The sequence below is a fragment of the Carettochelys insculpta genome, chromosome 6 (assembly GCF_033958435.1).
Source record: "Carettochelys insculpta isolate YL-2023 chromosome 6, ASM3395843v1, whole genome shotgun sequence".
In the NCBI taxonomy this organism is placed as follows: domain Eukaryota; kingdom Metazoa; phylum Chordata; order Testudines; family Carettochelyidae; genus Carettochelys; species Carettochelys insculpta.
In genome coordinates, this window is record NC_134142.1 from 105,257,885 (window position 1) to 105,271,195 (window position 13,311).

Here is a 13,311-nt window from a genome sequence, read left to right on the forward strand (position 1 = left end):
TGGCAGCCCTACAGAGCAAGCAATCAGAAGCCACTCCATCCCTGCTGCACTGCCAGTGGTAGTGGCAGAAACCCCCAGGCCATTTTAAATCACCCGGGATCACCAGGATGGCCAGGGAGGTGCACCAAAGGGGACAGGGCAGTGCACATGGCCTCAAACTTTGGTGGAATCAGATGCCTGGGCCAGGAATATTCCTGGTGAATGGGCACAACAGGCCCATAGAATATGCCACCCATCAATATGAACTCTTAAAGAAAGGCAGCTTAATCTTAATACTCTGGTCCTTTTACTTTTGGTATGTTTAAAAGTGAACAAAATATTATTTTAAGAGAGTTCTAAAATGCTGATACAAATTCACCCTGGCTTCCTACTGGCATTTTGGAGATTGAGTCACCAGGGCAGCATTAAGTTATTTACATTATGGCTAATATCTTCAGTTGTAAATTCTGCTATCTGATTCAAAATAGTGGAAGATTACTTGATTTTACATACCTTTATGTACATTTTCAAAATGCCTGGTAAAAGCATTGTATTAGCTGATGCCAACAAAACAAAAATGATGTTCTCATTTTAATTTACCTAACTTACACACAGGACTTGTGACTACAATTTTTGAGGCATCTTTCTAAAAATGGCCCATGTGCCCTAGGAGTTAGGGATTATATGGTTGAATACAAAGTAGCTAGGTGGCCTTTAAAATTTCATTTTCTGCGTAATCTGTTAATGAAACAAAATTTATTTGATGTTGTGTCTTTGTGATGGGGCAGTTGCCCTGCGCTGGTCCATAAGGGGTCAAAATATCTCTGGCTGAAGGCTGGGGCTGAGACCCAATCAGAAGAGGACTAGACAGCCAATCAGGGTCTGGCTAGGCCCTACATGAAGGGCTTCCGGAAAGGAGGAGCATGGAGGAACTGGCTGCTGGTAGCCTAAAGAAGGTATATCAGACAGTAATTCTGGGAAAGGCAAGCAGAGCAAGGGAGCTCTGGTCAAGCAAATAGCCAGCCTTGCTTTCAAGGCCCGAGGAGTACTAGCGCTGCAGGGAGGCAGCCAGGGCAGAAGACAGCAGGTCCACAACCTAATACTAATGATGAGTGGCCATTTCAGATTGCAGTTTGGCCCTCGATAGAAGCTAGATGATGTCTAGTTGTGGGTCATGGAGGCAAGATGGGCGTAGGTGGTTGGGGTTCTCTGGGAGGGGAAGACACCAGTGTGTGGGGGCACTGTCATGGGGCACTATTGCAAGGGAAGGAGTACTGTAGGCTCTGAGGGCTGCCTGGAGAAGGAGGGGCCTGATGAGTGGTGGAGACACTAATAGTCAGGCAGCGGCAGCTTAGAGTGCTCCAAGGCCAAAGAAGAGCTAATTCCCAAACTGGCCAGCAGGAGGCACAGTGGTGGTGAGTCATAACTTGCTACATGTTTTTACTGACATTTACTCTTATTAGGTCATGTTAATTGAGAGAGAGAGAGAATTCTCACAAATACTCCAGGGTTAGACTTAATTTCTTCCTCCCAGAAAAGTGCTAGGGAATCAAGTTTACACCTGGATATCCAATGGAGATTGGAACCAAGATTTAAAGTTAAGACTTCCACCCAAAGGACAGATCTGCATGATTTGTTTTCACATTCTGTTCATTATTTAAATTGGTTTTAAGGATTTAACCCTCTGTCTGAAAAGTAATTCATTTTAGTCCAGTGTTTAGTTTTATATTTCTTTGGAAGCACTGAATACACACAGTGGATGCTTTGGATATTTCTGCCCGAATATGAATGAGGTCCTCTTGCAAAAGTCTCTGCTGGGAAAAAATTTTTTCTGTATGCAGTGGTTGATCTTTGTACACTTCCATTTGTCTGTGCAATACCTCCAAGACAGATTCCAGCTGGTCCTAAAGAAAACAGTAAAATAGCAATAGATTTACATTTGTATGGGCTTGAACTTATCTACTACTCTGAATATGAAAAATCATCTCCACCTCTTAGGTATTTTCTCTAAAATCACTGAGATCACAGATTTTCCTTTTACTGAGTGGACAAAGGAGGAAACTGATTATTGGAAAGTGCGAAGCTTCACTGTCGTAGTAGTCAGTAGCAATCACTAAGCTGCAATTTAACTCCCATTATAAATCCCTCTTTTGGTGTTTGCACCTCTTCAAAAACATTAACTAGTGGGGGTGAAATTTTTCATGTTTAGTTTCTGTACAAAGACCACTATGTCTGGAAAATGGTGAGAAATAGTTCCTCAGCCATAAGATAGATAATTTATTACAGGTTGCATTTCTCTGGTTCAACACCCTCAGGACTTCACTGGTCCTGAACAAGAGAGAGCTTGCTAGCCCAGCGGATATTAATGCCCCCATTCCCTGGCCACCCCCGCCGGCTCGCCAGCCACGGCTCCCCAGTTCTCTGGCTGCAGCTTGCCACCACAGCTGACCCCTTAACACTGGTAAACCATGGGAGGCTGCTGGAAGAAGCTGCATCCAGCCCTAGCCTCGCTACCAACCCACTGGGCTGTCAGCTGGTTGCCGTCTTGCCCTGGCTCTCTGGTCCTGGAACATCCTTGATCCTGACAGATGAGGGATGTTGCCAGACCAGAGAGTGTCAGTTTTAGGAGATGCAACCAGTATGCATCATATAGGCTACGTCTACACGTGCAGCCAACATCAAAATAGGCTATTTCGATGAGTAACGTCTACACGTCCTCCAGGGCCAGCAACGTCGATGTTCAACTTCGACGTTGCTCAGCCCAACATCGAAATAGGCGCAGCGAGGGAACGTCTACACGTCAAAGTAGCACACATCGAAATAGGGGTGCCAGGCACAGCTGCAGACAGGGTCACAGGGCGGACTCAACAGCCAGCCGCTCCCTTAAAGGGCCCCTCCCAGACACAGTTGCACTAAACAACACAAGATACACAGAGCTGACAACTGGTTGCAGACCCTGTGCCTGCAGCATAGATCCCCAGCTGCCGCAGAAGCAGCCAGAAGCCCTGGGCTAAGGGCTGCTGCCCACGATGACCATAGAGCCCCGCAGGGGCTGGAGAGAGAGCATCTCTCAACCCCCCAGCTGATGGCCGCCATGGAGGACCCAGCAATTTCGACGTTGCGGGACGCAGATTGTCTACACGGTCCCTACTTCGACGTTGAACGTCGAAGTAGGGCGCTATTCCTATCTCCTCATGAGGTTAGCGACTTCGACGTCTCGCCGCCTAACGTCGAAGTTAACTTCGAAATAGCGCCCGACGCGTGTAAACGTGACGGGCGCTATTTCGAAGTTGGTGCCGCTACTTCGAAGTAGCGTGCACGTGTAGACGCAGCTATAGAGACATTGGGCAAAAGAGGTTGCAATATTTTCTGTTGAACACCAACGTGAAAATGAAAACGAGTTCCAATGTGTTCTAATGAACCTGGCAACTGGCCAATAGTTTCATTTTGGAAAGGATTTTTTTTCTAAACTGCCTCTAAATTTATCCATACCTGTTGGCAATTATATCACCCTATTACACAGGTTAATTTACTTACTATATTAAAATATTCATTTTAATGAACACATGTAATTTCAGCAGCCCCAGAGTAGGTAGGTAGAGATGAAAGCTAGGAAAATATTAGTTTTATATACACACAATGAAATGGAGAGAAGGGAAAAAAAAGACTTCTTGGTTAAAATTTATTATGAGAATTCTATGTCTAGGACCACAAAATTCTGTATATAGCCTCCTCTTATCACAATATAAAGCAAGGTCAGGGTTTGATTGTGCCAGGAAAGAGACTGCTTCTCACAAAAGTAAGTAGAAAAGAGACATAATCAGCCAGTAGAGACGTCAAAACTTACATAACTGAGTGAATGTTGAAAGAGACTGAATCAAGCTAAGCCAGAAAAATAGGATGAAGCTGGAATAGGATTAGCTCTCAATAAACTCCACAGAAAAGAGATACAATGGAGAAATCTGTTGCCGTGCTCTGTTTTGGCACAGCTAAATCAATGCTTAAGGTTTGAAAATGAGAAGAAAATGTTATTGGAAGTCAAACTGGCTGTAGCACTTTTGTTAAAAGATAGCAAATGATAAGAGTTCATAGAGGTGAATAAAAAAATGGACTTGATGTAATTCCCATTTGAAAAAATTTACTAATAAAAATTAAATGGACAAATTTTAACAATACCCTTTTTTAAGGGATCAGAAATAAGAATTAACTTCATCAAATGACACTGTATTTTTCAAAAGTACAATAATCTAAATAAAGTATGTATCTTTTCCTTATATTATTAAAACAAAAAAAAAAAAACAAATTGAGTGAAGGACCCAAGGGACACCAGGTTAATCTGCTAGTGGGATACAAACAGATGTAAGGAAGAAAATTACAGGGAAGGAACAAGAGGATTTTCCCTGCAACCTGTTTAAAGAAATTACTGAATGTTTGGTTAAGACCTTTAGAGCTGGAACCTCAACTGCCATAAATTGGCTTAGCTACAGTTAAATAACTCAGAATCTGTCCCCTCTCCCGCCTTTTTATAGGTATTTACACAATGCTAATGACACTGTACTGGTTACAATGGCTACAAACTTTGTAGTGGATGTCACATATGTGAGCAGTTTTAAAGTATTTACTGAAATTTTTAAAAGGACATTTTTAAATACACTGCTCATCCATAATACTCAAAACCAATATGATTTTCATTCTCTAATACGAGAGTTGTACATAGTGTCCAACATGAATTATTACTATAATTTAATGCTTGGTTTGCTGTCCCAGAAGCCCGAACGAGAAACTTTAAGGTTTGGCCAAGAGAACTTATTATTTTATTACTACTATAACATATAAACATTTAAATTGCATTTACTTTATTTTCCTTAAGGGATCTTATTTTGTCTTCCAAGTCCTGTAGAATCCGATCTTGTTCACAGAAAACACTTAGCTTGACCTACCAATAAAACCATAAATACTTCAGTAAGATTAAAAAAAAAAAAAAGAAAACCAACCTTCTTTTGTAGCAAGATTTCCATTTGGATCATAATTAGAACAATTACAGTGAAACAAAAACAACCAAATGCTGAAATAACTAAACAGTAAACCCTCAAAATGCATGATTTCAAGTTGTGCTTAACTTGCATTAACACGAGTTAAGCTCAGCTCAAAACCCTGCTCTCCCCTGGCCCTGGCTCAAACCCCCAGCCCTGATTCAATCCCCACACTCGCAGTGGCCTGGATCACCACCCATGGCCCAGCTCTGGCTCACCTCCTACCTCTGGCTCAAATCCCCTCCCCCACTCCAGTTCAACCACCCTGCACACAGCCTCAGTTCAAACCCACCACGGCCCAGCCCACCCCCTGCGCATGGCTCTGGCTCAAGACCCCACCCCCATGCACTGCTCTGGCTCAACACCACCCCCCGCCCTCCTGCAGCCCTAACCCACCCCAGGCTTAACCCCCCTTGCCGGCCTCCAGCTGCCCCAAGCTACCACCAGGCTTAACCCTCCCCAACTGCACCCCCCAAACCCCAGGATTTACCTTGCAAAAGGAGCTCCAGGTGCTCCTGCTGCTTCCCTGGCTCCAGAACATGTGTTCCGCCAGGGAAAAAGACACTCCATAACTTACACGAAATTTGAGTTATGCAAGGGTTTGTGGGAATGCAACCCCAGCGTAACTTGAAGCACTACTGTATTTGACAGGGTTTTGAATTGATGTTTGATACTTACATCAATATCGCTTTCTGCGATCTTGACAGGTTTTGCACTACGTTCTTTTAGCATATCACGCCCTGTCACCTAAACAGAATAAGGTTTAAAGATATGTGAAACTGGTGACAAAGTGAAGTATAATCATGCTAAATGATAAAGAAAAAGTTCTGTGGTATGCTCCAGCCAACTATATGATTTACTGACACTGAAAATAAATGTCAAAGGGATTATCCTTTGAAATATAAGAAATTTTAGATAAACTGTAGAACTTGTATAAATGTAACATACCAGTATTATTTTCTTCATGAAATGAATATATGACTAGAGTTATTACAAAAAGCTTGCCAAAAACATAAAAATCTTTGAAATATGACTACGGTATATGAATACCTAATTCCAAAGAATTACCAACTAGTTAAATTAGGCAGTTTAATGATGTTGACCACATGCAGGGAATGAGCAGGACAATTTCCACTCTGATCACTTAGGCTACGTCTACACGTGCACCCAACTTCGAAATAGCTTATTTCGATGTTGCGACATCGAAATAGGCTATTTCGATGAATAACGTCTACACGTCCTCCAGGGCTGGCAACGTCGATGTTCAACTTCGACGTTGCTCAGCCCAACATCGAAATAGGCACAGCGAGGGAACGTCTACACGCCAAAGTAGCACACATCGAAATAAGGGAGCCAGGCACAGCGGCAGACAGGGTCACGGGGCGGACTCAACAGCAAGTCGCTCCCTTAAAGGGCCCCTCCCAGACACACTTTCATTAAACAGTGCAAGATACACAGAGCCAACAACTAGTTGCAGACCCTGTATATGCAGCACGGACCCCCAGCTGCAGCAGCAGCAGCCAGAAGCCCTGGGCTAAGGGCTGCTGCCCACGGTGACCACAGAGCCCCGCAAGGGCTGGAGAGAGAGTATCTCTCAACCCCCCAGCTGATGGCCGCCATGGAGGACCCCGCTATTTCGATGTTGCGGGACACGGATCGTCTACACGTCCCTACTTCGATGTTGAACGTCGAAGTAGGGCGCTATTCCCATCCCCTCATGAGGTTAGCGACTTCGACGTCTCGCCGCCTAACGTCGATTTCAACTTCGAAATAGCGCCCAACACGTGTAGACGTGACGGGTGCTATTTCGAAGTTACTGCCGCTACTTCGAAGTAGCGTGCACGTGTAGACGCAGCTTTAGAGACTAATTTGTGCCCCAGGGAAGCTGACCAAGGTTAATGAACTCAATTGGCCCATGAATCCATGACTTATATATGGCACCGTAAGGAGGTATAAGAGAAAGAAGAGGGGAGAAGAGAGGCACAGGACTAGTTGGGCTAATCACACCAAGTTCCTGCTGAGAGCACGTAAAGCTTGGCAAACTCTATAAATAGATGGAAGCACGGGGGTGCAACTGTGGGGACACTAGTGAAGGGGTCTTCAAATAAAGCTTCACTGAGAGCATAGCTGGAGGACTCCGAAGTTTCTGTGGATAAGAAAACAGGGGCACGGCAGGCCCAGGGACAAATGTCTAGTGCAGTTGTGTCAGATTTATAATCAAAAGCAACATCAGTCCTGTTTGTCCTTAGTTACAAAATAAGCCCCTATCTTACAAAAACCTTATGCATGAGTAGTCTCACTGAAGTCAATAGCACTATTCACACTTACAGGTACACATGTACATAAGCATTTTTGCATCGTACAGGATCAACTGACTAAAAATGTGCCTTAATAGTTCTTTTATATCTAGAAAGCACTCACTCTTCCTCAGTCCGTGATGAATGTTACGAGAATACAAAGGATATCAGTCCTGGGCTACGTCTACACGTGAAGCCAACATCGAAATAGCTTATTTCGATGTAGCAACATCGAAATAGGCTATTTCGATGAATAACGTCTACACATCCTCCAGGGCTGGCAACGTCGATGTTCAACTTCGACGTTGCGCGGCACCACATCGAAATAGGCGCTGCGAGGGTATGTCTACACGCCAAAGGAGCACACATCGAAATAAGGGTGCCAGGCACAGCTGCAGACAGAATCACAGGGCGGACTCAACAGCAAGCTGCTCCCTTAAAGGGCCCCTCCCAGACACAGTTGCACTAAACAACACAAGATCCACAGAGCCGACAACTGGTTGCAGACCCTGTGCATGCAGCATGGATCCCCAGCTGCTGCAGCAGCAGCCAGAAACCCTGGGCAAAGGGCTGCTGCCCACGGTGACCATAGAGCCCCGCAGGGGCTGGAGAGAGAGCATCTCTCAACCCCCCAGCTGATGGCCACCATGGAGGACCCGGCAATTTCGACGTTGCGGGACGCGGATCATCTATACGGTCCCTACTTCGACGTTGAATGTCAAAGTAGGACGCTATTCCAATCCCCTCATGAGGTTAGCGACTTTGACGTCTCGCCGCCTAACGTCGAAGTTAACTTCGAAATAGCGCCCAACGCGTGTAGCCGCGACGGGCGCTATGTCGAAGTTAGTGCCGCTACTTCGAAGTAGCATGCACGTGTAGACACAGCTCTGGGCAGCACCTAAACTGATAATTCAATACACTTCATTTTGGCTATACTTGTTTCCAGTGTTCACTCCCTCTCATTCCAGTAATCTCTAACTCCAAATCTACTTTCTAGAAATAATCTTTAGTGACTACTCATAATTTGAATTGTTACAGGGACTTAACTATTACCTCAACCTTTTATTTTACATGAATTTAGCAGGTCACCAACATGACTTCCAGCTATTATTCTTGTCTACATATGTACATTTACCATTTACCATTTGTATATCGTTCATGTCTATACACTCATCTCTTCATTTTCAATGACTGCACATATGTATCATGTGAATTTCATGAAATAAAAGCCAGATATTTGCTGTTTCTCCATCAACAAATAGAAGGCGGCTTATGGCCCCTTGGTATAAACCAGTCTTAATTATTTTAATATTTTCAACTCAAATTGCCAAATAGTACAATATTTTAATAGATTTTGCTTTTTAAAAGTACTAATGCAAGTCATTTGCCATCACTGATAGTAAATATTCAGACATATTTTCAAGTGTAGAAAAACTTTTAGTATATTTAAGCATAAAAAGAAGTCTGTCCAATTATTAAATTTGCTGGTTTAACAATGTGCAAGCTACTAGGATGCGTGAAATTTTCATGTAATTTGCAATTAAAATACTATGAATAATTTGCTGTATTTTGAAATGGATTACATAATCACAAGTACAAAAATCACCCTACTTTATTAAAGCAGTGAAAATGAGAACATAAAAAAAAGGTTTAGCATGCTGTCACACATCAAGAATTAAATAAAAGAGTCTCTACTTAACACAACCATTCATTTTCAACATATGGTAAGATGAAACCAAGCACAGTGCGGTCAGCCATAATTTTGCATACAGCCTAAAAACAAAAATATTTTGCAGGAAGCTCTTCTATACATCACAAGACATCTGGGAAGCTAGGATATTTACACTGATTGTCATTTGGGGAAAAAAAAGCAATGGGATGGTCACATTTCAGATGCAAGAAGTCTTACATGTATACTGGACAGTAACCCTTGTGCTGAGTTCTTTAGCACTTTGTATACCATGTTGATCAGAGGTCCATTATTTTTTATCTGTTTCAAACAAAAGTTTGTCAATAAAGATATTACTACTCAGAATCCCATGAACAACAGAAATAGAGATTCAAAAAGGTAGATTAAAATATAAAGTTGATCTCTCTCTCTCTCTTTGCAACTGTTCTCCAGGGGAAGAAGTCAGCGTACTACTCCTGACTCAGAAATGAAGAGAACCAAAGTATATAAAGCACTCACTCTTTCCACACTGATAACCAAAATTAACGAAACCAACGTGGAAATTATAACTGGTTGCTTTTGCTCTTGTATAACCTTTAGTTATGATTTGGATGGACTGCTTGTTGAATCATATGCAGTTTCATAGTTCAACTAGCAGTCCATCCAAATCATAACTAAAGATTACCAGAGGAGAAGTAGCTAGTTACAATTTTCAGGTTGGTTTTATTAATTTTGTTATATATAATATTTATTTTTGCAACACACACACACATCCAGCATACAACCCAGGACCAGGCAGTGTTGCCAAACCTGCAGCTTCCAAGTGCCCCTCCAAGTAGTGTGTAATATTTTCTAGTCATAATCTGGTTTCAAGAAATTAGCAGTACAGTATAGTACTATCTGCTTTGGGCAAAGTGCTCTGAGGTGATAACACAAGCACCCTCACTACCATGCTGTCTGCTATTTTGATCAATGTTTGGGCTATAGCACATCAAAGATCCTGCACATCTCCTTTAACAAAATACTGCTACCCAGTTCCTTAATCCTCTCTATGAACACACACATTCCAACTTATTTGTCTCTTCTCTTCATGTGGAACTGTTTGACGTAAGTATGGAGTTTGGAGCACATATTACAGAGAAGGTTATGTATGTTGCCAGGTTATACCTTGATTTTAGTATATCTTGATTTGACGCACTTCACAGATTTTCATAAGCAAACCAGGAAAAATGGTCTAGATGGGTGGACAATTTGTTGAAAAAGCAGTAGTTATCAATGGGTCCTGTCAAACTGGGATGATGTACGCAGGAGGTACCTGAAGAGTCATTCTTAGGCCTGGAACTCATATATATTTTCATGAACAACTTGGATAACGAAGTGAAGAGTATGCTTACAGAATCTGGAGATAGCATCAAACTGGAAGGGGTTGCCAGCACTTTGGAAGACAAGATTAGAATTCAATAGAACTGACAAATCTGAAAATTGGTCTGAATTCATCTGGATGAAATTCAATAAAGACAATTGCCAAGTAGTATTCCTAGGAAGGAAAAATCAAATGCACAACTACAAAATGAGAAGGTGTTGGATAGATAGTGGTATATTTGAAAAGGATCTGGGAGTTATAGTGCATCACAAACTGATTCAGTCAACAATGTGATGCAGCTGCAGAAAAGCTACCCCTATTCGAGGGTGCATTAACAGGAATAAGATATGGGAGACAACTGTCCCACTCTGTTGGAATGGTGAGGTCTCAGCTGAATACCGTGTCCAAATTTGGACACCATATTTAAGGAAATATGTGGGTTAATTGTGCTGAGTCCAAAAAAAGCAACAAAAATGATTTTAAAGGTTTAAAAGTAAGCTAATCTATGAGAAAAGTTAAAACTGGGCATATTTATTCCAGGGAAAAAGATGTCTCAAGAGGACCTCATAACAGTCTTCAAATATGTGATCAATTGTAACCCATGTCCACTAAGGGGAAGACTAAAATTAACCAGCAGCTAGGAAGACTTAGGTTAGATATTAGAAAAAATGGTAGTTAACCTCAGGAACAGGCTCCAAAGTTACACTGTGAAATCCCCAGCATCAGAGATATTTAAAAATAAGTTTGACAGATACCTGTCAAGGAATGTCTAGCTTTACTTAGTTCTGAAATAATGCAGGGAGCAGGACTTGACAAAGTCCCTTTCAGATCTATACTACTACGATGAACCAATGAGTGACTTAGCAGAAGACCCTAAATTTGCTTAAACTACGGTAGTGTTAATGCTTAATGGTGTACACCCTTCTACATTTCATTAGGCTTTCTTTATCACATTCCAGATTTCCTAATCTAGAATGTATTTTGAATAAAAAAAGCAATAAATTACGGTGCTATTGCAAGATCAGACTTACCCATCCACTGTACATCTAATCTCTTAACTATTACCAGGAAAACAAACTACTTCCATTTAGGACCTCTTATGCCAAGGTCCCCAATGTTGGTATTGCAATCACATGGTGACAACATCTTCAAAGATGGAAATGGGTGGCCATAGTTGATCAGCATATGACCTAGCATATGCAGTCATCACGCTACTCGATTTGGAAATATGAACATGCCAAATCCAAGCAGAGTTGTGAATCCATGCACTAAGCCGCAATGTCAATCAATATAGGGCCATTTTACAGACGTCATTTAAAATCACTGTTTCTGTGACCACTGTGACAAAACTGCAGCCTTAAGCATAATGGATAAACACAAGGAAGGCAAATAAAAGTGGCACAGGCAACATTAATCTGGTATTTCTCAATTTTTGAATGTTTGATTTTTGCAATCTCAGTGTGCTTTTAACATGTTAGTTTGTTAATTAAAAAAAGTATAAATGTGGAAATTCAATCATTTGGAACCATATTAACACTGTCCCCCAACCCAGGTCACCAGCAGAATCCAGGTCCTTAGATTCACCACACACAATTCTAGCAATTGAGCTAGCTGAGTAACTAGTAGCAGTATTAGGCTGTAATCCTCTGTGGATCAGCCTCTAGAGGCGGGTATAAGAAACAAGCTTTGCCACTGGAATTCACAGGTATCTGCTAACAGCAAACAAATGTAGAGTTTCAGGACTCCTGGGTTCAATTTCAGGTTCAAGATGGAAGTGTTAACTAATGGTTATGTAGACCTTTCTGGCCATGTCTCCCTGCATATCCTTCCTCTCTGCCCTGCACCCTGATTTCTGTGACACTTACCCATTTATCTCCCACCCTGTCTCTCTCGTACCTATCCTCTCTCATTACCTCAGTTCTGACCCCCTGCTCCTGTCTCCCTTCCCTTCTGCTTCTTCTATCCTCCTGCCCTCCTTCTTAATTCCTGTCCTTAACTCCTTCTGCCTGCCTCCAACTCCTGCAACCATATCCCTTCAAATCTGTAATCCTATATGACTACTTCCCTGTGGATGGGGAAAAGTGATAGAAAGAGAAGTTACTCACCTGTGTAGTAACGATGGTTCTTCGAGATGTGTCCCCATGGGTGCTCCACAGCAGGTGTCGGGCTCACCCCGGCGCCGCAGATCGGAAATTTCCACCAGTCTCCGTCAGGTCACGCATGCGCCGATGTGCGTCGGTCCTTCGTGCGCTTACGGTCACGTGCATGATCCGGTCCCCGCCAGTTCCTGATCAACAGCTCTGGATGCCTCTGAAAAACACGAAACAGAGCTCCAAAGTGGGGAGGAATGGGTGGGTGGTGGAGCACCCATGGGGACACATCTCGAAGAACCATCGTTACTACACAGGTGAGTAGCTTCTCTTTCTTCTTTGAGTGGTCCCCGTGGGTGCTCCACAGCAGGTGACTACCCAGGAGTGACCCCAAAAAAGGAGGTGAATACCCGATTTATGTGCAGCTTGCCCTTGAAAGGACTGCTGTCGATAGGCGTGTATCCTCATCAAACACCCGGTGCATGGCATAGTGCTTGGCAAAGGTGTCGTAGGATGACCAAGTCGCCGCTCTGCAGATGTCTCTCAGCGCGATCCCCTTGAAGAAGGCCGTCGACGCCGCCATCACTCTAGTGGAATGAGCCCTGGGCGGGACTGGCAGAGGAGTCTTGCAAAGCTCACAGTACAGTCTTATGCAGGATATGATGTGGTTTGAAATCCTTTGTGAAGATAGGCCTTCCCCTTTCGACCTGGGTGCGAGGGACACCAGGAGTCTGTCCGTTTTCCGGAAAGGCTTAGTCCTATCTATGTAAAAGGCCAATGCCCTTCTCACATCTAATAAGTGCAGCCGTGCCTCCTTGCTGGAGTTGTGAGGCTTAGGATAAAATGAGGATAATACTATTGGTTCGTTAATGTGGAACTC

At 42.9% G+C, this 13,311-nt stretch overlaps 1 protein-coding gene across 4 annotated transcripts in view; it reads right to left on the reverse strand.

Annotated features, from left to right (window-relative positions):
* The window catches only part of PLEKHA7 (pleckstrin homology domain containing A7), a 252,758-nt gene that overhangs the window by 31,212 nt on the left and 208,235 nt on the right, over nucleotides 1–13,311 (reverse strand). For all 4 annotated transcript variants that reach the window (XM_074997733.1, XM_074997731.1, XM_074997730.1 and 1 more), the window contains 3 exons: nucleotides 5,691–5,759; nucleotides 4,835–4,915; nucleotides 1,734–1,883 (listed from right to left, as the gene is read on the reverse strand). In XM_074997733.1, coding sequence (XP_074853834.1) covers nucleotides 1,734–1,883; nucleotides 4,835–4,915; nucleotides 5,691–5,759 — 300 coding nt within the window. The remainder of the gene's footprint in view (nucleotides 1–1,733; nucleotides 1,884–4,834; nucleotides 4,916–5,690; nucleotides 5,760–13,311) is intronic.